The sequence below is a fragment of the Sapajus apella genome, unplaced genomic scaffold (assembly GCF_009761245.1).
Source record: "Sapajus apella isolate SASKATOON/1434 unplaced genomic scaffold, GSC_monkey_1.0 scaffold2, whole genome shotgun sequence".
Classification (NCBI taxonomy): Eukaryota; Metazoa; Chordata; class Mammalia; order Primates; family Cebidae; genus Sapajus; species Sapajus apella.
In genome coordinates this window covers 1,013,171-1,034,296 of record NW_022436942.1, presented here as the reverse complement: position 1 = coordinate 1,034,296, position 21,126 = coordinate 1,013,171, and the positions used below count along the sequence as shown (strand labels likewise).

General features: G+C 34.0%; 1 protein-coding gene across 11 annotated transcripts in view; it reads left to right on the top strand.

Moving 5' to 3' along the window:
* Positions 1-21,126, top strand: part of CCDC91 (coiled-coil domain containing 91) — a 387,119-nt gene that overhangs the window by 64,626 nt on the left and 301,367 nt on the right. For all 11 annotated transcript variants that reach the window (XM_032283654.1, XM_032283609.1, XM_032283642.1 and 8 more), the window contains exons 2-3: positions 8,268-8,311; positions 10,434-10,512. In XM_032283654.1, the coding sequence (XP_032139545.1) occupies positions 8,282-8,311; positions 10,434-10,512 (109 nt within the window). In that variant the 5' untranslated portion in view covers positions 8,268-8,281. The remainder of the gene's footprint in view (positions 1-8,267; positions 8,312-10,433; positions 10,513-21,126) is intronic.

Sequence of the window (21,126 nt, the reverse complement as noted above, 5' to 3'; positions counted from 1 at the left end):
TCTTTGAGTCCTTGCTATGTGCTAGGAACTGTTCAGTTCAATTGCTGGAGAGTGGAAAAAAAGATGAATAAAGGATCCCCACACTAGCTCCAGAGTTCTTACATAAACTTAGGTAGACATTTCCTTGAGTCAATAAGCCTGAAATTCTGATCTTACTTATTTTGACTCTTCTAATTAGCTCAGTCTTAATGGCTTTTTACTTTTAACTTTAAGGTGTGTGTGTATTTCCTTTGTCCTGTTTTCTCTTTCTAATTTCTGTTTGCCCAAAAGAGTCAGAAAAAAAAATCATTTGTCTGTATTGCTTCTGGGAAACATGGCATTAAACAGGATCAAATGGAAAAATAATGCAACCTGTGAGGATGTTAGCAAGTAGTTTTCCAGATCGGGTGGAAATTGAGTTAAATGCTAAGTGGACAGTGTTAACTAATAGGATACTTGAGGATGATCGAATACTCTGGTGGTCTCTTGAGGCTTTATTTTTTTAAAGTCATCAATGTGTCTTTTCTCTATTAGGCTTCCTTTTTTTTTTTCTTTTTTTAACTGGGGAGGGGTGCAGGTTTGTTGAGAAATGCTGAGTGTATGATAAAATATGTTGTTTGCTAAGAAGAACGATGGCAAGGAAAACCTAGCTGGGTCCCCCTACCCCGCAAGTGGAAAACTACTTGGGGCATTCTAAAGTAGCAAAACAGTATATGTCTATCATAGACCGGTTAAAACAATTCTTTAAGCACGGGATATGTGACCCCTGCCCTCGTGGCTCCCTCGGGGAGAATACTTTCTAGTTTGTCCTTGATCAGTGGTAGGCAGGCACCAGCTGCCTACCTAATTTATCTTGGGTCTGTGAGAAAACACAGAACACCTGTTAGTTGATAAGCATCACCTGTTCAGAGAGAATGACTACGTGAGTCAGCATCTGCTAGAGGCCCTCAGCCCAGAATGCTGTCAGTCCCTGAAGCTCTCAGTTCGGAAGGCTGTTGTTTCCCCCTCACACACCCCCATAGTCCTACTTCACTGGTTCTATCTGGATGTCTGCTTCTTAATGTCTTCAGCGCCGCCTGGGTGGAAGTCTCTACGGGCAAGCTGGTCTCAGTACAGGTTGGTTAAGTTTTGAGCAACTTTGGTGTGTAGAGATACAGTCTTAACGTCTTGTATGAATACTTGTAATATGGGAAGATGTATAATGGAATCTACTATGAAAAATCCTAGTTTACTCATTGAGTAAATGCAAATTTAAAGTATTTATGTCTTTTATGGTTAGTTTTGTAAAGAAAAACTTTCTTGAGTTTTTCTCAGGATATTCTGATAGAAATAATAGATAGTTGTTTCATCGTGCCATGTTGTTTTTTGTGCTCATAGTTTAAAATTGTAATAGACCTGCTATGAAATACAGCTGTCTTCTATGCCCTCTACACTTTTTCAGCCTCCCCACTTTCTACATACTGGTTTCTCTGTTTTCATTTGTATAGTTCTCTAGTCAGTAATTCAACCCTGAATTTTCCCCTGATTGTTTAAAATTACACTCACGATGGTAAAACATATGAGCTAGTCTATTTTATTTCTTGAATACATCTCCCAGGAGCTTTCTGATCTGCTCCAATCTAGACTGGAGGTATTTCTTCTTGCTACATAGGTATTGTGGAACTCAGTTCACTATTATTCTGGGAGAAATCCCTTTGCTTTTGACTTTAGTTGGATCTTTTCTAATCCTGTGTCTTTTTCTTCCTTGTCTTACTCTTTGGTTTGTTTACTCCATAGCTTTTAAAGAAAGTGTTTGGCAAATAAAAATTGTTTAGAGACTTTACAGGTGTGAAAATGACTTTATTCTTCCCTCAACTTAATTATATATTGGTTTGGCTGAATTTAGAATTCTGTGCTGTAAAATCATTTTCCCTCAGAATTTTAACAGCATTGGTCCATTTTTTTTTTTTTTTTTTTTTTTTTTTTTTTTTTACCTTCTAGTGATGCTGTTGTGGAGTGTGAGACCATTCTGTTGTTGATCCTTTGAATGAAGCCTGTTTTCTGTCTGGAAGCTTGTAGGATCTTCTCTTTGTCTCTAGCATGCCTTGGTGTGGGGTTTTTTCCTTTTTCTTCTCTTGGATACTTGATATACCCACTACTGGATATAATATCTTTTTTTTTTTTTAAGAAAATTTTCCTGAATGATTTTGGTGATGATTTCTTTTGTTTTCTCTTTTCTTCTTTCTAGAACTCTTAGAGTCCTAATAACTAGATATTACACGTCCTAGACTGGATCTTGTAATTTTGTTTTTACTCTGACTTTCCATTTTTTTCTCTTATACTTTTTAAAAAGACAATTTCCTTAATTTTTTCTACACTGCAGTTTTTCATTTCTCCAATTATATTTTTTATTTCCAAGGTCTCAGTCTTGTTTACCCCTTTCTTAATCATCTTCTCCCCCAAAATTAGGGCATCCTATTCTTAATTCATGGGTGAACTGTCTTCTGTTAACTTTCTGAAGATATGTTTTTTTCTTTCTTGGATATTCGTTGTTTATTTCATCCTTTCTTTTATGGTTTGGTCTCTGATTTTCTATTTTTTTAATTAGATGCTTTCTTCATCTCTTTGGTCATTCTTGATAAGTCCACATGCAAGAGTGAGGCACTAATAAAGTAGCAAACATTTATATATTGCTTAGAATGTATCAGATACTGTTCTAAGTGCTCCATCTATTTTAACATATTTAATCCTTGTGATGACTTTAGGCATTGTTATTATATTTGATAGATGAGGAAACTGAGGCACACAATCCTTTGAATGAAGCCTGTTTTCTCTCTGGAAGCTTGTAGGATCTTCTCTTTGTCTCTACTATGCCTTGGTATGGGGTTTTTTCTTTTTTCTTCTCTTGGATACTTGATATACCCACTACTGGATATAATATCCTTTTTTTTTTTTTTAAGAAAATTTTTTTTTAAGAAAATGTTTTAAGTAAAATGCCCAGTGTAACACAGTAAGTGGCAGAGCTGGAATTTGAATCCAGCTGTCTTGACTCTATTGTCCCTTTTAACCTTTATGTTGTTCTGCCTGTTATTAAAATTAGAATCTAATTGGAAATTTTTTTGTGTGTGTGTGGCATTTGTCAAAATAGTATTTCATGAGTGAGCTGTTTTGTTGTGGAACGTCTGATGGGGTCCTTTTCATAGGTTGATTAGATTCATCAGAGAAGAATCTACACCTCCTCTGACTAGAGGTTTCAGCCTAGCTGCTGTCCTTTTGGTTTCTGAGTGGTGAAAGATGACTGGGGTTGCTGTTCTACATAGTTAACCATCCTCTCTTCTCCCCAGAATATAACTTCACCTGGTCCACCTGTGTTATCTTCATGCCTAGAGATCCTCAGCTTTATTCTGTCCAGGGAATGAACCTCCAGTCTTCTGCTGTGGTGATAAATTGTAGATTGCCCAGTTGTGTAGATTCTGGGAGGGGTCTTGGTATATACCTATAACTATTACTTTGAGTTTCACTTTTACCTAACTTTCAGTACTGCCCGTTGCTGAGTCTTTTGAGGATTCTCTGATGTATTAATAATTGTGAATCTCATTTTCCCAGTGACTCATTTTCCTGTATTTGCTTTGAAATTTTTTGCAGTTTTCTCATTTCCATTCTCTTTGACCTCATTTTTATGCAGAAGCCAACAATCAGAAGAAATCTTTGTTATCTTAGGGGGAGACTTTTTAGTAAAGATGAATAAAATGTGTATTTTAATATGCCATTTGACATTTTCTGTCAGATCTGTTGAAATCTTTCTCAAATGTCTCCTTCTACCTTAAGCATTTAATGATGCTTCAACCAGATACATCATTTTCTGAAAATCTTTCTTCCTACCTTGGACATTTTTTCTTCTCTCTTAAGACTCTTTTACATCTCATGTTACTTGTATTTGCACGCTTATCTTACATCCTGCCCTCCTCCCTACACCAAACTATAACTTCTTTGAGGACCTTGACTGATACAGAATTGCTGAAAAAAAGTTTGTTACATAGTGTATTCTGTATGTTTTATCCTCTTCTGTGTCTGTCTTGTAAAACATTTTTTGAATATCAGCAATGTATTAAATATTAAGAATAGCAAAGTAGGGAATCAATACAATAAGGCAACAAAAGAGATTAAATTTAGATATAAAGAAGTCTGAGAATTGTTAGACCTTGATATGGTGAAAACTTTCAGTGTAGATTCCTAATAATAATGAAGTATATATATCTTTCTGCTATGACACAAAAAAATGAATTACCTGATCTGTTAATGTTTTGGCCAGGCTTATGATTCTGTAACTTAGATATCAGATATGTTTGCTGTTGCTACACTCTTGTAATACCTGTAGTTTAACGGACTCTAATGGTAAATGCCAGAAATATTCTAAAATACTTGAAAAGAATGCACTTTAGATAAAATAAATCTTTTAAATGTATTGGAGTAGCTAAATATATAAATAAGCTCATATTTATAATTTCCTTTTAAAAACAATTTTCATATTTTATAAAAATTTTTTTTTAACAGGTCAATGCTGTTAATTTTCTTTTCTCCTATTTAAAATGCTCAAGAGTAAACTTGCAGGAATTGAAGTGTAAATTATTTGGATGAAAGATTATTGCTTTAAAAATATTTATTTCTCTAGTATATGTTAAGAAATTGGACATGTTTTCTAAATGTATTAATTTTTTTTGAAAATAAAAGGAAGACTATCATCTGCTTTTTTTTTTTTTTAAAGACGGAGTTTGACTCTTGTTACCCAGGCTGGAGTGCAGTGATGCGATCTTGGCTCACTGCAACCTTTGCCTTCTAGGTTCAGGCTCTTCTCCTCCCTCAGCCCCTAGTAGCTGGGATTACAGGTGCGTGCCCCCGTGTCTGGCTAAGTTTCTGTAATTTTAATAGAGATGGGGTTTCACCATGTTGGCCAGGCTGGTTTTGAACTCCTGACCTTAGGTGATCTACCTGCCTTGGCCTCCCAAAGTGTTCGGTTTACAGGCATGAGCCACTGAATATGTAAAAGTTGCTGGAGTCTGGAAAACATCTGTGGTCACTACTGTGTTCTTTTGCAGAGATCAGAACTAAGGAAACTGATGGTATTTGGTTCATTACCACAGTCAAACAAGCTGAAATGATAGTTACACGTGGATATTTGTTTTTATTTTCAAATTTTCTGGCACCTTACAAATAATTTATTAGGAAGTGACTTAAGAAAACACATAGAAGCATTACTCTAAAAATTCCAGTCTTTTGAAACCATATTATTTGAGTACAGCATATGTAGATGCTAAAAAATTTTTGTTTTTTTGAGATTCATGGGATATATGTGGAAAAGATAAACTTGGTGTTTATAGTTTGGCTCGGTTAATTCTTAGTGTCCATGTCACTTTCATAATTTCTTCATAAAAAATGTAGCCACATACAGATTTCTGTTCACTTGCAACACAAAATAATGTGAGTTCCATTTCCAACTAAGTATCATGAAACGTTTCTGAAAGTGTGGTTTATATATTTTAAGTGCTATAGATGGGTGACCTGCTTAGCTTTAATTTTTGGAGAAATACAGTTTTTAAATTTTCATCAGATTGCTAAAATTGTGAGTAATGGTAATGATACCATGCTTATATTCTGGTTAATACCTGTCCTTTTTATAATATGTTTCTGTCTACATACATTCCTTTTAGTGTCATTACCTACTGAGTTTCTGTGAAAATAAATTTGCTTTGCCTATCGAAACAATCCTTGACATTAATGCTTTTACTGTTTACTTTTCTTTGACAGTTTTAAAAATTTTCTTTTTGAAGGTGTTAGTTCTAGTTTCATTGAGAAGGTAAAGCATGGCTATGGATGACTACTTAAAGCAAATGATTCTAGAAAATGCCCTTAAGATTATTGTTTAACATATAGTTTAATGTGTGTAGCTGGTTTTATTTTGGTAGTGGGAAAGGATTGTTTTCCTGTAATCAAGTCCATCTTGTATTACTGAGTCAAGGAAACTATAATATTTGGGTATATTCATTTAAAATTTTTCTTTTTAATTTAAAACATTGTTTTTCAAAATAACATTTGGGTTAAGGGGTACATGTGCAGGTTTGTTATATAGATAAACTGTCACGGGGGTTTGTTGTACAGATTATTTTTTTCTATGTTCACTTTTGAATGATAGAAAAAGAAACTCAAGATGGATTAAAAACTTAAGCATAAGACCTAACACCATAAAAACCCTAGAAGAAAACCTAGGTAAAACCATTCAGGACATAGGCATGGGCAAGGGCTTCATGACTAAAACACCAAAAGCATTGGCAACAAAAGCCAAAATAGACAAATGGGATCTAATTAAACTCCAGAGCTTCTGTACAGCAAAAGAAACAATCATTAGAGTGAACTGGCAACCAAGAGAATGGGAAAATAATTTTTGCAAGCTATCCATCTGACAAAGCACTAATATCCAGAATCTACAAAGAACTAAAACAGATTTACAAGAAAAAAACAAACTCATTCAGAAGTGGGTGAAGGATATGAACAGACACTCTCCAATAGAAGACATCTATAAGGCCAACAAACATGAAAAAATGCTCATCATCACTGATCATTAGAGAAATGCAAATCAAAACCACATTGAGATACCATCTCATGTCAGTTAGAATGACAATCATTAAAAAATCTGGAGAAAACAGATGCTGGAGAGGATGTGGAGAAATAGGAACACTTTTACACTGTTGGTGGGAGTGTAAATTAGTTCAACCATCGTGGAAGACAGTGTGGCAATTCCTCAGGGACCTAGAAATAGAAATTCCATTTGACCCAGCAATCCCATTACTGGGTATATATCCAAAGGATTATAAATTGTTGTATTATAAAGACACATGCACACATATGTTCATTGCGGCACTGTTTGCAATAGCAAAGAGCTGGAACCAACCTAAATGCCCATTGATGATAGACTGGACAGGGAAAATGTGGCACATGGAATAATATGCAGCCATAAAAAACGATGAGTTTGTGTCCTTTGTATGGACATGGATGAATCTGGAAACCGTCATTCTCAGCAAACTGACACAAGAACAGAAAATCAAACACCGCATATTCTCACTTATAGGTGGGTGTTGGACAATGAGAACACATGGATACAGGGAGGGAAGCATCACACACTGGGGTCTGTTTGGGGGGAATAGGGAAGGGACAGCAGGGGAATAGGGAGTTGGGGAGGGATAACATGGGGAGAAATGCCAGATATAGGTGACGGGGATGGAGGCAGCAAACCACATTGTCTCGTATGTACCTATGGAATAATCCTGCATGTTCTGCACATGTACCCCAGAACCTAAAGTGCAATGAAATATACTTTAAAAAATCAATTATTGTTGACTAGAGTATTGCTTGTAGCTATGGATTCGCAACTATAGGTGCCAAATTGTAGATTAAGAAACAATCTATATGAGAACTTACTTTTTATTTTAATGTATACTTCCGGTTACTAGTTTCACCTTTTCAGGTTTTTCAGTTTTTTCATGGTTTGTTTGATAAAGCTGCTGCTCCTTTGTTTTTTTTTTAAGCCCTGATATTAATGGTTTTATCTTTTCATTTTTATGACATAAATTTAGGACAAAAACAAATATTATTCTAGTGCTTGTCTTTCTTACATACTTAAAAGAGGAATTCTAGATATTCATTTGTGTTTTTCTTATCCCTCATATCCCCTGAATACATGACTTGATTTATCTTGATCAGCCTAGTAACTTGCTCCACATTCTTCAAAAAGTGCAAAGCAGTTTCAGCTAAAAATACACATATCAAAATGATCCAAAAGTTGTGGCCACAGCTCAAAAATGCTGATCAATTTTGAAAATCTAAATCAGCCTTGGCCCTGAAACCGAGGGAAGAACCTTTGTGGTGGGGGACAGATTTCCAAAAACTCACCACAGTCCTGTTCTTAGCTGAAGTTTGTGCTGATGTTGCCAGACAACTGAGGAATAGATGCAAAAAGCAGGAAGCATTATTGAATTGAGCCCTAGCGCCAATTTGGGAAAAGCAAATTAAAATGTAAAAGAATATTTTTCCACTCCTGGTGTCCCAACATAAAATGGCAGAATACATAGTTGCTGAAAAAGTTACAGAAATTGCTAATTTTGCCAAAAAGTAAAAGCCAATTACAAATTCTTATTTTTGCATTAACACATAGACAAATAATTTTATTTTACAAATATGTATACATTTAAGTTGGAGAAGTATTTTGACATAAATGACTGTGTGGGCTTGTTTCAATATCTCTTTATATTTTTCAGGTGCCACTTAAAGAATGGATGATGATGATTTTGGTGGTTTTGAGGTATGCACTGTTATTTACATTAGTTTGTTTTAACTTTGTGGGATTACAATGGAGTAAACTATTTTGAGAATGTATTATATTTCATTGGCATCATGATCTTTCCTTGATCATTTTTATGTAATTCTGGAGTAAAAAGATGAAATCAAGGAAAATTAAAAATATACCCTCTAAAAATTAAGACTGATTTATTATTTAACATTTGGACTTGCCCATAGGAATGGTTTAAGTTGAAGTAATTAAGTGCTACCAGAATAAGCACTAAAGGAAAGATTTTAAAAATTGTCAGCAGATGATTTTACTGGGATACATGTATATTAGGAAATACTTGTGAGATGACAGATGAGTACTGAAGATCCTGTCACATATTTGCATGTTTACACCTGTAATGACTTGATTTAATATATTAAGTGCATTGCCTTTTCGTGGCTATAAAGTTAATTAGTATGTTGTATTATTAGATTATTCTAGTATGTTAGGATAGGATACTTTGTAAGTGGAAATTGTTAGCTGAAGAAGCACTGTCTTTTCCCTAATCCTTTTCAATGTGTGTTCATTTTATTGAAATATTTTATAACCCAGCTATTTTTATGGAGCCAGTATAGTCTTGCAGGAAAATCTCTGGATTAGGAGTCAGAATGCCTGAGCTCAAGTCCTGGAACTACCATCAAGTGAACGCTGTAGTTTTTTTTTTTTTTTTTTTTTTTTTAAAAGAATTTTACCTACTTTGGATTTGGTAAAAGGGAATTATAAAAACTCGGGATTGTAAATAATGACCTTAATAGGATAAATAAGATGTTAAGTATATATTCAGTGTTCTGAATTTCATGAAAGAATGGTGTGAGGTTTTTGTTGGGTTAGGATCTTTTTCTCTTTTATTGATCTTTAAAATCAGCCAATATGGTGTCTAGACATACCTGTTTTCTCTGTTTCATCTAAAACTGGTTTTTGTTTAAGCATGCTTGTATGCTTTCTGCATTTTGCTTAATATTTTGGGTTTTATTGAGTGATTGAATCTTATTTATCTTACCGAAATGTAACATTTATTTTTGTTAAAATGCCTTCCATTTTGAAGAAAATGTATATTTTAGATATCATCTGACTTAGTTTATTGTTTGGAAGTTGTTAGTTATTTGAAGGTTACAATCTGGCATAGTCTTCTTTATTTAAACCACACTTCATGTTTCATTTAGGAAAAAAATACAGTGGATAGTGTTCTGTAGGGTAACAGTATTATACTTTGTTATATTCATCAAATTGATTCCTTTCGGTACTGCATAGGTGCAGGTTAACCAACATTATAATTTAATTGTAGTTAGGTTTTTTTTTCTTTCCACATCCTGCTGTATAAATAGAGAGTCTCTATTGTTAGTTATATGAAATATGTTCATTTTTCTTAGCTGTAGAGAATAGTTACTATATTCTGTGTCACTTATGTCCTGTCTCAGATTGCCTCTTTTAACTTTTCCTTAATTTGCAGGGTACAAATTGAAATTGTAGCTCTAATTTTTAGTAGAAAATTTACTGTGACCTGGGCATCTAACAGAAAACTCTGTGCTCTTACCTACAAACTCAGTATTCAGTAATTGTTCCAAAATAAATAGGATGGCTTGTTAATTGAAAACTTGAATTCTAGGAATTCTCTAAATATTGAATACTATTAAGTCTGACTAGTATATTATTCAAGGCAGATGAATCCTATTTCTTTGCATTAATCTCTACTTGGGCCTTGTGCTAATTAGTTAAAAGGATTTGGTGTCTATATTTTTAAAGACAAATATTTTTCCTGCATAGATGAGTAAATGTAAGTTAAAATACTTAGATATAAAGTTTACAAGTGAAAATGTCATTAAGGATGTATGAAAGAAAAACTTCATTGATGAACAGTAATTTGAATAAGGAAAGAACATTTTTACTTGAAGATAATAAGGCATGGGTACTGGGGATGGTGAGTCATGGCAGAAGTGGTAGCAGTGAAGACTGAAAAGCACTTGGGTATTGAGAGGGAATATGAAAGTGTCTGGTGTATTACAGAAGATAAGCCTGCAGAACTGGAATGCTTGATCACTTAAATAGCATTCCTATTTTTCGTCTCTTCTACAATAATCTTGCCTTTGTTTTGTAGGCTGCGGAGACTTTTGATGGTGGAAATGGTGAAACCCAAACAACATCTCCTGCTATTCCTTGGGCTGCCTTTCCTACAGGTATTGGTATCTAGGAAGTAGGGTTTTTTTCCTCCATGTAACAGTTTTGCCTATTCTTTGAAACCCTGTTTCTTACTTTACTTGTCCTTCTCTGATATGAAAAGTGGAATGATCCAGATTTACTCTTTAGGTTTTTAAAATAACAAATTATGAATTATATAACAAATTCTGTGCTAGTGACTTGAGGTCTGATTCTAAAGATGATATCAGGAACATTAAATGAAATTAAAATAGAATGGAAGGTGAAGTGCTCCATAACTGTTTTAGGTTGTCTAGTTCATTAAAGACTCCTTTTTATATTCTAAAAATAATTTATCATCTTCACTATATTTAAATTTAAAAGTATTTTTGCAATAAAATCATTCAAAAGTACTGAAACTTAAAATTGTCTTCTAGCCAGGCATGGTGGCTCATGCCTGTAATTCCAGCACTTTGGGAGGCTGAGGTGGGTGAATCACGAGGTCAGGATTTTGAAACCAGCCTGACCAACATAGTGAAACTCTACCTCTACTACAAATACAAAAATTAGCCGGGCGTGGTGGCATGCACCTGTAATCCCAGCTACTCAGGAGGCTGAGGCAAGAGAATCTCTCGAACCTGGGAGATGGAGGTTGCAGTGAGCTGAGATTGTGCCACTGTACTCCAGCCTGGGTGACAGAGTGAGACTCTGTCTCAAAAAAAAAAAAATTGTCTTCTAAAAATTAAATACAAAAATAAATCTATTATTGACATATGTTTCTTGGAAGACCTCATGTTTAACATTAATTTGTGTCTAAAGAATATTTTGAGTGTTCAGTTTTCTGTTAGAACATTGTAAAGTCAGGAGTAGAAGATGAAAGTATTTTTTTTAACAGCTTTACCTAGTTCTAAAATGTTAGTTATTTGTTGTAAAACATGAAACAAATACTTATGCATTGGGCACTGTGGGGATATAGAGATGTATGGAGCATAGTCTGGTCCTTTACTTCAAGGGTACAGTAGGCACATGCATATTTGCAATATGAAATAGATTTGTCATTTAGGAAGAATGATGATTTTAGCCATTTATTTAGCAAATTCTTATTTTCGTGTCTGATATGAATCAAGTACTAACCTGGCAGCTGGAAATATATCTATATATAGTTGATCTGGTGTCTGAAGGATGCATACAATTTCGATAGTCAGATATGGGAGAATGAGGAAAGATTTTGAAGGGAAAAAGATAAATGGAACAAAAGCGCAAGTGAGAAAAAGGTGATGGCATTGTTAGGATGCTAATTCTTGTTTGAGGGCTTTCTATGTGTTATTTTCTTTGCTGGGAATTGTTTTTATTGCTTCCCATTGCTGTTCATTTCTACTCCCTTATGATACTAACTCCTATTTTTGTAAATGTATTATTTCTTGCTTTAATTTTTTTTTTCTGGGGCACCTTCCCAGCAAACCTTCCCATGTCTACATGCACCTATTATCTGACTTTCATGTTAGACGGCAAGTTTTGTGGGTTAGGCACTATGTCTGTTTGTCCTGTTGTTGTATCTTAATGGTTGGGCATAGTATCTGGCTTATAGTTGGCTCTCAATAAATATTTGTAGGATGAATAAATAATAAAATGAATAAATGAATTAGTAACTGAATGAACAGATTAGGATGGCATTGGAAATGGATAGAGAGCTGGGATAGTAGATGATATTTATATAATGGCTCAGGATTTTTAGTATGCTGCCACGTATTTGTTTACTGTAAAGTAGGCAGAGCAGTTATACTTTTTCCATTGTGTAGATGACAAAATGATGGTTTGAGAAAGTTTTATCATTTGATACACATAACTGTTTAGGGATGAAGTCTTTTCTTTTAGATTCTATTTCAGTTCTTTTTCAGTAACTCAAGTTTTTTGAAAAGAGTTAGCAGGACTATCTGACTGGAGGTGACAGTGAAGGAGGAGGTAAAATTGATTTTTTTAGGTTTCCACGCTTGGTTCTGAAAGAATGGTGTTACCATGAAATAGAAAATTTGAGACTTGGTTTGGAACACATGGGGCTTTAGTGAATTAATATTAGACATGTATAATATATTTAAGGCACCTAAAACTCAAAAAGAAAGGTTAGGGCTAGAGTTCTTGGTTTAGGAGTTTTCCCGTTGATAATGGCAGTTAAAGTTGTAGGAGATTGCTGGGAGAAACAGTACATAGATAGAATAATGTTGAGTAGGTTAATTTGGTTGTTCAAAGGTAGGGAATAGGAGGAGCTAAAAGAGGTCTGAGGAGTAAGGGGATTGTGAACTAGTGCTCCAACACAGAAATTAGAAGTAGAAAATTTCAAAGAAGCCATGATAGGCTCTGGTGTCAAAGGCTTTAGACAGGTTAATGAGGTTGGAGACTGAGAAAAATACCATAGATGGTTGTAAGTGGCTTTTAAGGAAATGATTTCAGTAGATTGGAAGTTTAAGGCAAATTGTACTTCTTTACTTGTTGTAGTCTGTTTTCTTGTAATAAAATTGTGGCAAAGTATTAAAGAATTGTATATTATGAGCAAATTACCTAATTCCTGTTCTCTAGTAGTAAACATTATATGTCACATCTGCATATGTCTGTATATTAGTGGGTCAAGTTCTCAGACCTTAGCAAAACTGGAATTAAAGGACAAACCATCTTGCACACACACACATACACACACTCACACTCACATACTTTTTTCCATCACTCCCTTTTGAAAAATTATATATGAAGAATTAGCTCTTTTTGTTTTTTTTTTTTCAGTGACTTGCAGAAATGGGGAATAACAAACATGGCTAAGGGCTGAAGTTAAAGACATGGTATGCTTTTACTCAGCCAAAGCTGTCTTTTTCCTTTGTTAATTTGTCTTCTTCTGACTGGAGAAGTCCACCTCTGATTCAGGTAGCAGAAAGGTATTGAGGTGAGGATGATTTGAACAGCTTGCTTGGCCTAACAATGTAATCATTTCCACAATAAAAACCTGAGAAGATAGGAACCCTTAAGAGATCTAAGGCTGGTTCTTTTCAGTTTAAGAAAAGACTAATTTTTTTCCTTTTTTTTCCCTACCTGTATCTTAACTGTCTATAATCTATATGGAAAATAGTTTAAAAACAGCTGATGATTAACCAAGGTTTACCACAGCTTAAAATCTAAGAAGATAACTAAGGCACATTTAGTTTATATTTTTAAAGTTTTTGGGGGAAAATAGAAATCATTCTTGGGGTTAGGGTAAAGGATTTTGTTAAGAATGTAGTGGGTTTGGTGAGCCTAGTGATACTACCGCTCAGTACAGGCAAGTAGGTGGAGGAGGATTTCATAATAGCAATTGGGATAATTAATGTGTTGCTTAAAGTGTCTGTATAGCCTGCAGTTCTGTCAGTGGGTTGAGATACCTCAAGACATGCATCTTAATATATATTAGCATTATTTACATAGTGAACTCTTAAAATGCTAGTAGCTTAACCAGTGCTGATGATGAAATTAGTGAATTGTCAGTAAGAATAAATGAAATGTTCATGCTGATGCTTTATACAAAGTGGGCCTATCTCTTTAAGTTATGATATCTAACCTGTAAAATATGTCTTTACACCCTTATCATAGGAATTACAAAATATAAATAAGAGATGAATGAATATGAAATTATCAAGCTCTTTTCCTATTTTCTTTACTGTTGATAAACATGTAGAAATTATTACTTTTAGTGAAAGCTGTCCAAGGAGAATTGCATTTCTTTAAGCATTTTTCTCTCTTTCATAGCCTAACCCTCCACATTGCCTTCCATGCTATTGTGCTTGAAGCTCGTAAGACAAACTATGATCCACATAGTGCTCCCGTTGTCTGTTCCTATTCTTTTGTCATTGCTCCTTACTTACCATTGTATTACTCACCTAATCTTACATCCATTTACTTGAGCCTTATTTTGCTTTCAAGAAAAGGTATGGAGCTATCGATGAATTTGTTCTGCATCTCATTAACTGCTGCTTCTTCTGAGTTGACAGTTCTTTTATTTCTGCACCAGTTGTTTGGTCCCTTAGCTTATGCTAATTTATATTTTTAAAATTTGTGGTCAAAGACATATAACCTAAAATTTACCATCTTAACTATTTTTAAGTGTACAGTTCAGTATTGTATATTCTAAAACTGAAACTCTACCCCAAACAACTCCCCATTGCCCCCTCCCCTCAGCCCCTGGCAACTATAATCCTGCTTTCTGTCTATGAATTTGATGATTTTAGATACTTCATAAAGTAGAATCATACACTATTGGTCACTTTGTAACTGGCTTATTTTACTTAGAATAATGTTCTCAAGTTTCACCCATGTAGTAGCATGTATCAGAATTTCCTTCCTTTTAAAGCCTGAATAATATTCCATTGCCTGTATAGACCACATTTTGTTTACCTGTTCATTTGTTGATGGACACTAGGTTGAGTTCTACCTTTGGCTATTGTAAATAATGCTGCTATAAACATGGGTGTCTAATTTATATTTTTAAATATTTTCAGTGTAACTTCCATCTCTTTATGTCTATGTTAGTCTGAGATTTGGAGGGCAGTGACTGTGATTTAAACCTGTTGAATTCTAGGTGTCTAGCTTAGCACTGTGCCTTTTTAATAAACAATGTTCAGTAATTATTTATTGATGGTGAGTAGAGCAGATTTATCTGGTGAGTAGAGAAGATTTATCTTGTTAACTCTTTTTGGTTATTTTGAATTCTTTGGGGGATAGTTAGTCTTTGTATCATAAGTTGAAAGAAGGCAAAACCAAAGTTGCCTTCAAAAATATATTAATCTCAGAAATCTTAGCTAATTACTACAAGGCAGCTAATAAGCTTTATTTATTTATTTATTTGGTGCTAAGTTAACTTTCCTGGTCATTCTCAATGCAAATAATCTGGAAATAATGATTAACAAGAGTAGTCACAGATTTTCTGAAAGAAGAAACAGCTATTTTAGTGGCCTTTTCTCATCTCTTCCCTGGTCCTGCTGTGTGCCAGCAGGTAACAATAGAGACTAGACTAAATTTTAGTTTAATAGATTACAGGTCTTGAAGAAACAAGAGTAGTATGTAGTTATTTTGCCTTTTTTTCTAACTTGTATTTCTAAACATTTTTTCCAAAGAAAAATTGTTTCCAACTTTGCATAGCATCTAACTTAAAGTTTTTGAGTTGGCTACTCATAGCACTGTATTTTATAAAAAAATGTAAAAAAATTGTTTGGCCAAGAAACCTTTTTTAAAAGAAATTATTCTCAAATAATCGTCTTTTATAAATGTTTATAAGGCTATGCTCTACTTTTTAGCAAACTAACAGCAGAGACTTCAAAATGAATGGCTATCTTATATACAAATATATATGTATGTATTATATATGTATATATCAGAATATAGGTACATATATATGTGTGTATTCTGATTTCCTTCCTTTCCCCCTATAACGCAAATTCTCTACTTATACTGATTTGAAAGGACTGTATCAAAACTTGACCTAGCCATTTCTAAGAACCGTTAGTCTTAGTTTGGTATTACTACATGTTTTTTTATTTTCTGCTTGCGGCGGACTCCATTTTAGAATCCATGGAGTTTATTTAAATTAATTCTTTGATTTGTTTGTTCATTTGTTCATTCACTCACTTAGCACATATTTGAAAATTTACTGTGTTGTAGACACTAAATGCCATGTGCTGTGGACCTTATTTCATTTTCAGTGATGACATATAAAAGCTGTCATCTAAAAGGACAGGTTGTTTCATGAAATGTGTTAATATTGGCAAACACTTTCATTAGTAACTTTAAGTTCAAACCTTTGATAGCAGTTACATGAAAAGAATATTATGTCAGAAAGTATTGCCATGTTGCCATTGTGTACAGTGTGGGTGGTGCTGTTTTAGAGGCAAAGAACTGTTCACTTTTTACTTTTAACTGTATAAATGTAAATTGTCTAGAAGGCGAGGTGGGAGGCAAAACCTTGAATAGTGTCCTTTCTAATATGTTTCTAAGTTCCTTGTAGCACTACACAGACCACATTAGAATGCATTGACCATCAAAGGCAAAAACAAGCTATCCAGTTAGATACTTTAATCCAAATTAGCTCCTTCAAAACAGCTTATATAGAGGGCAAACTAAACTGTCACAAACTGACCCTTTAGAAGGAATCATGGGAATTGGAGCAGCAGATATTGAACCAAATAACTTAGATGTGGTTCACTTTGCATCTGGAGCTATTTGCATACAAAGCCAACAGGAAAGTTCAAACATTTTTCTCAAGATATTGGCAGAGAGAAACCTGGAAGGCAGATGCCTTTTTGATTTCATGGTTCAGTTTTTCCATTCTCCATTCTGTCCAGGAAAACCTAGGACAACAAATTGGTCATTTTATTAATATCCCATTACTCTCCTTACTAACCCTGTTTTTCCAGTATAATCTGTGTTACACATCTATGAGAGCTCAGAACTTGAGTGCACAAATTTTTGTTTGAGAAAAAATTGTTTCAGTATTTTTCTTCAGATTAATCTGTAGTTTGTACATAGTAATAATGAAGGTTAACCAAATTCATTTGTCTGATTTATATTTGAGGTAAAATTTGAAGGTGACTTGTTACATAGTCATATATGTGCATTATAGTAGGCAATATAGGTAATGCTTAAAAACTTTTCATCTGTCTTTGTATCTACATTAGACATTTTTGTCAGGACATAAACCAGATTTCTATTGAAGTCTAATAATGTTATAGTTTATAGAGATTATTTGAATAGAAAATAGTCACATATCTTCTTTTTGTTACATCTTTTATTTTCTGTTTAACTCCCAGGTTATTAACTCACCATCCTTTACTCTGGAGCCAGTATTTAAAAATGATGCCTAAGATGATAGCTTCTATAAAGCTGTGAATTATTACTATACATATAAATACAAGTCTTAATGTGGTTTTTCAGTAATTTATTACAGGTCATGTTTTTATTAATGCATATGATAGGAAGTATATAGTGATGTTTGCTATGCTTCTGAAGATTCAGTTTATTATAGTGTGGTATAAGTCAAATATCCCGTACTCTAGAGTGAAGAGTTGGCTTTGCCTTCAGCTAACAGTGTAACTTCTGTGAAATTCAATTAGCAGATCTATAAATTGAAGGACTAGATGATATCTAAGTAATTCTTTGAGATTTTGAATTCTCAGTTCATTTTCTGGTCACAGTGTCTGTAATATGAATAGCTTTTACTAGGTAAATTACGGTGCCTGGTTTTAACTGCATGCTGTAACTGACGATACCTAATCTAATAAATTAGGTTTGTGCTAAAAACAAAACACAAATATTAATGTGAAGAACTATAATTCTTAAGAGAAATCTTGTGCTTTTCTGTATCTTTTAACTATCAATTACTGTTCACATGGTTTTTCTTACAGTATTTTTTGGTGCCTTCTATATCTTTTCTATGTAAATCTGAATTTGCTTTTTAAAGACTGTGGTATACATTTTAGGATATATTTAGAGAAAAGTAAAATAGTTTAAAAATAGTGTTATGGGGATTTTTTCATATTACTAAAAAATGAAGTTTTGGCAATGAATATTTTTTCTATAATACGAAGATAAACTCTTTATCATTAGAATCCTAAGTTAGCCAAAACACCCCAAAATAAAACAAAATTTAAGTTCTGTTTGGCTAAGTAACAGTAGGAATCATTGCCTAGCATTCTTATACCATTATATACACTTCTTATCAGCTATCCATCTTGAATTATATTTTTTGACCTCAGAAAACATACTTTTTATTTTTGAGAGACAAGCAGACACATACATACATGCATGTAGTACAAGGGTATGAAAGAAAGGGAAATAATGGAAAAAGGTAAACAGTGAAAAATTTTCCTTTTACCTTAGTTCTCTAGTCTCACTTCTGATACAACTGGTTTTATAATTTCATTTTTAACCATCCCAGGATTTTCCAGGTATGTACGAATGTGTGGTGTAAATTTTTTTTATATAGATGAGTGTATTGTATATGCATAGTAATACTCCTTGCCTTTTGTTCCAAAATAATTTGGAGAACTTTCTGTAGAAGTACTTAGATTTTCCAAATTCATTCTGGTGGTTGCATTGTACTCTTCTTCATGGAGATACCATTATTAATGTAACCAGTTATTTTTCCCTTCAGTTCTTGCTATTAAAAGGCATGTAGTGAATATCCTATGTATTTTCAGCAAAACTATTTTAATTAGGGTGGTAATATATATTGTTTCTCTGACTTGAAATATCCTTTAAAATTAACAAGTAGTTGAGTTACTAATTTTACTAATATAAGCATAGAGCAAACATGCTCTTAAACTCTGAATAGTATCAAATTTTATATTTGAGGTCATATATATCTAAGTTCATACATGATAAAATGTTTGCCACGTTGAAGGTGATAATTTTATGAGTACATTGAAAATGAAAGTCCTCTTTGGCTAACCGTGGGCTAATTAGTAGTAGCATGTTGTTGAAATGGTGGTGTTTTTTTAAATGTGTAAAATAATGTTTATTGCAACATAGTTTATAATAGCCTCAAAGTATAAACAACCCAAATATTCATAAAGAGTGGAAAGTTTAATATTTTGGGTTATATTTATATAGTAGAACACCGTACACCTGGGGAATTAACAAACTATGGCTACATATAACAACATGGAAGAATTTCATGATCATCTATCTATGCTGACCTCAGAGTACATTTAAGAGATTAGTAGGAAGCCTTAAATTGACCGACTGTTCTGTAATATCAGATACTGTAACACCACATTCCTCACAGAACCTGTGAAGTCTAGAATATCAGCCTCCCCTTGGGTTCTGGAATTCTTCTTGTACATTAGAATGAGGGTTCCATTATTTTGGCCACAAATCGAGACCCAGGACTGCTTCAGAGCAAGCCCCATATCTGAATCTTCAAAGGATAAAAGTCATCGTTTTGTTTACTCAGTAGGGATGACATGGGGAAGGGAGGAAGGAATAGATTTTACCTAAAATCTACTGTGATTGAATAGTGCAATATGAGACTAAGAAAAATTTTAGAGTTTGACCTCAAGTGTCAGGTATGGAGGTCAGAGACTAAGACTGCATCTGAAACAGAGCAACCTCCATCACTCACTTCCTCCCTCCCTTTACCCCTGAGATTCTTGTATTGGACTCTGTGGCCTAGCTGTAGCTGGTAACAGTAAATGCTTCTGCTGTACGAATTCTCAAGTGGCCAGACAGGGTTGAGGGACCCACAGGAACATGAGACTTACAGGACCAGTATAATCAGAGGTTCTGACTGATGTGCCCTACACACACTTGACTTGATGTCTGTCTACTGATGCCCCTGATGAATACTGTTGTTGCTAATGTGTATTTTAAATCAACTTATACTTTGTACTTACTCAGGTTGAGTTTTCATGTACTTCCTCCTTGTGTTTAAAGGTTGGTCATTTGAGCTTCATAAATGGTATCTCTAATTTTTGGTACTGTTCTCTTCTGTATTTTCAGTACTTTGCCTTTGCAGCTGGGGGCAGGGCAGGGTGGTGGTGGTGGCAGAAAGGTACCATGATTTCTTGAGATTTTGAAATCTTCCAGTCCTTTTTTGTGCCCATTCTCTCCTTGTGATTTTCTATTCCATATCCCACCCATCAGCAATTTATGTAGTTTCTAAGTTCAGTCAAACTGGGAATTTTTCAGTTCTCTCCAACTTCCTTGGTCACTGTCTCAGTCAAAGCCATCATCATGTCTTTCCCAGATGACTTGAGCAGCTTTTTGTCCTGCATCCACTTTAACTGTTCCCACCACCACCCCCTCCCCTGCCACCCATTACTCCGTTACCTTAAGTGGCATCAGAGAGGGCTGGGACATAGTGGATGATCAGTAAATGTTGCCTGTTTATGACATTTGATTTTAAAGTTTAGAAATGTTTAGGATTTTTTTAATTTGTTGTGGATTCCTGAATAGCAGTAAGACATGATTTGATTATAGTTTTGGAGGTTGTAATTTTGACTTAGGATATTCCTCTGAATATTTTATTGTAATCTCTGTATTGGGTGCTAAAGATTTGTACCTGTCCTTAGGAATCTCCTGAATAAATTTTACAAACTAATTGCAGTTATAAAATCCTCCATGATTTGGGTATTGCTATTGTGCCTAATCAAAATTTTTTTTTGTCCTAATTCTGATTTCTGTATCAACTCACATGATTATATTAACTTGTAGCTAGTATGTATTAAATTTTTGTGTTACAAAATCATTACTGAATTGATAATCATTTTCAATAATTTCATTGTGAAAGTTTTCTTCATTTAAATTAAAATGGAAAATTTTTTAGATTTGTTTTTTTGGAGTTAATGTGTTAACGGCTAGTTTTTATTGTGGACCTCCTCAGATAGATTGTTTTGGTTAATGGACCTTGCCAAGCAATTTTAGAGTAAATCGCCGAGACTGCCTAAAGTACTTAGAACACAAAGATGTTTAGGGATATCCTTTAGAACTATGAATCAGTAGGGAAGTTTTTACTTAAAGTTAATTCTATAGAGAATTTGCTAAAGACGTCTTGTAGAGTTTGATCATTTTGTATCCCTCAAGTCTGAGGCCATAGAGAGTGGATAAAAGGTTACTTAGCTGGTTTGGAGGAAATTTTAATTTAA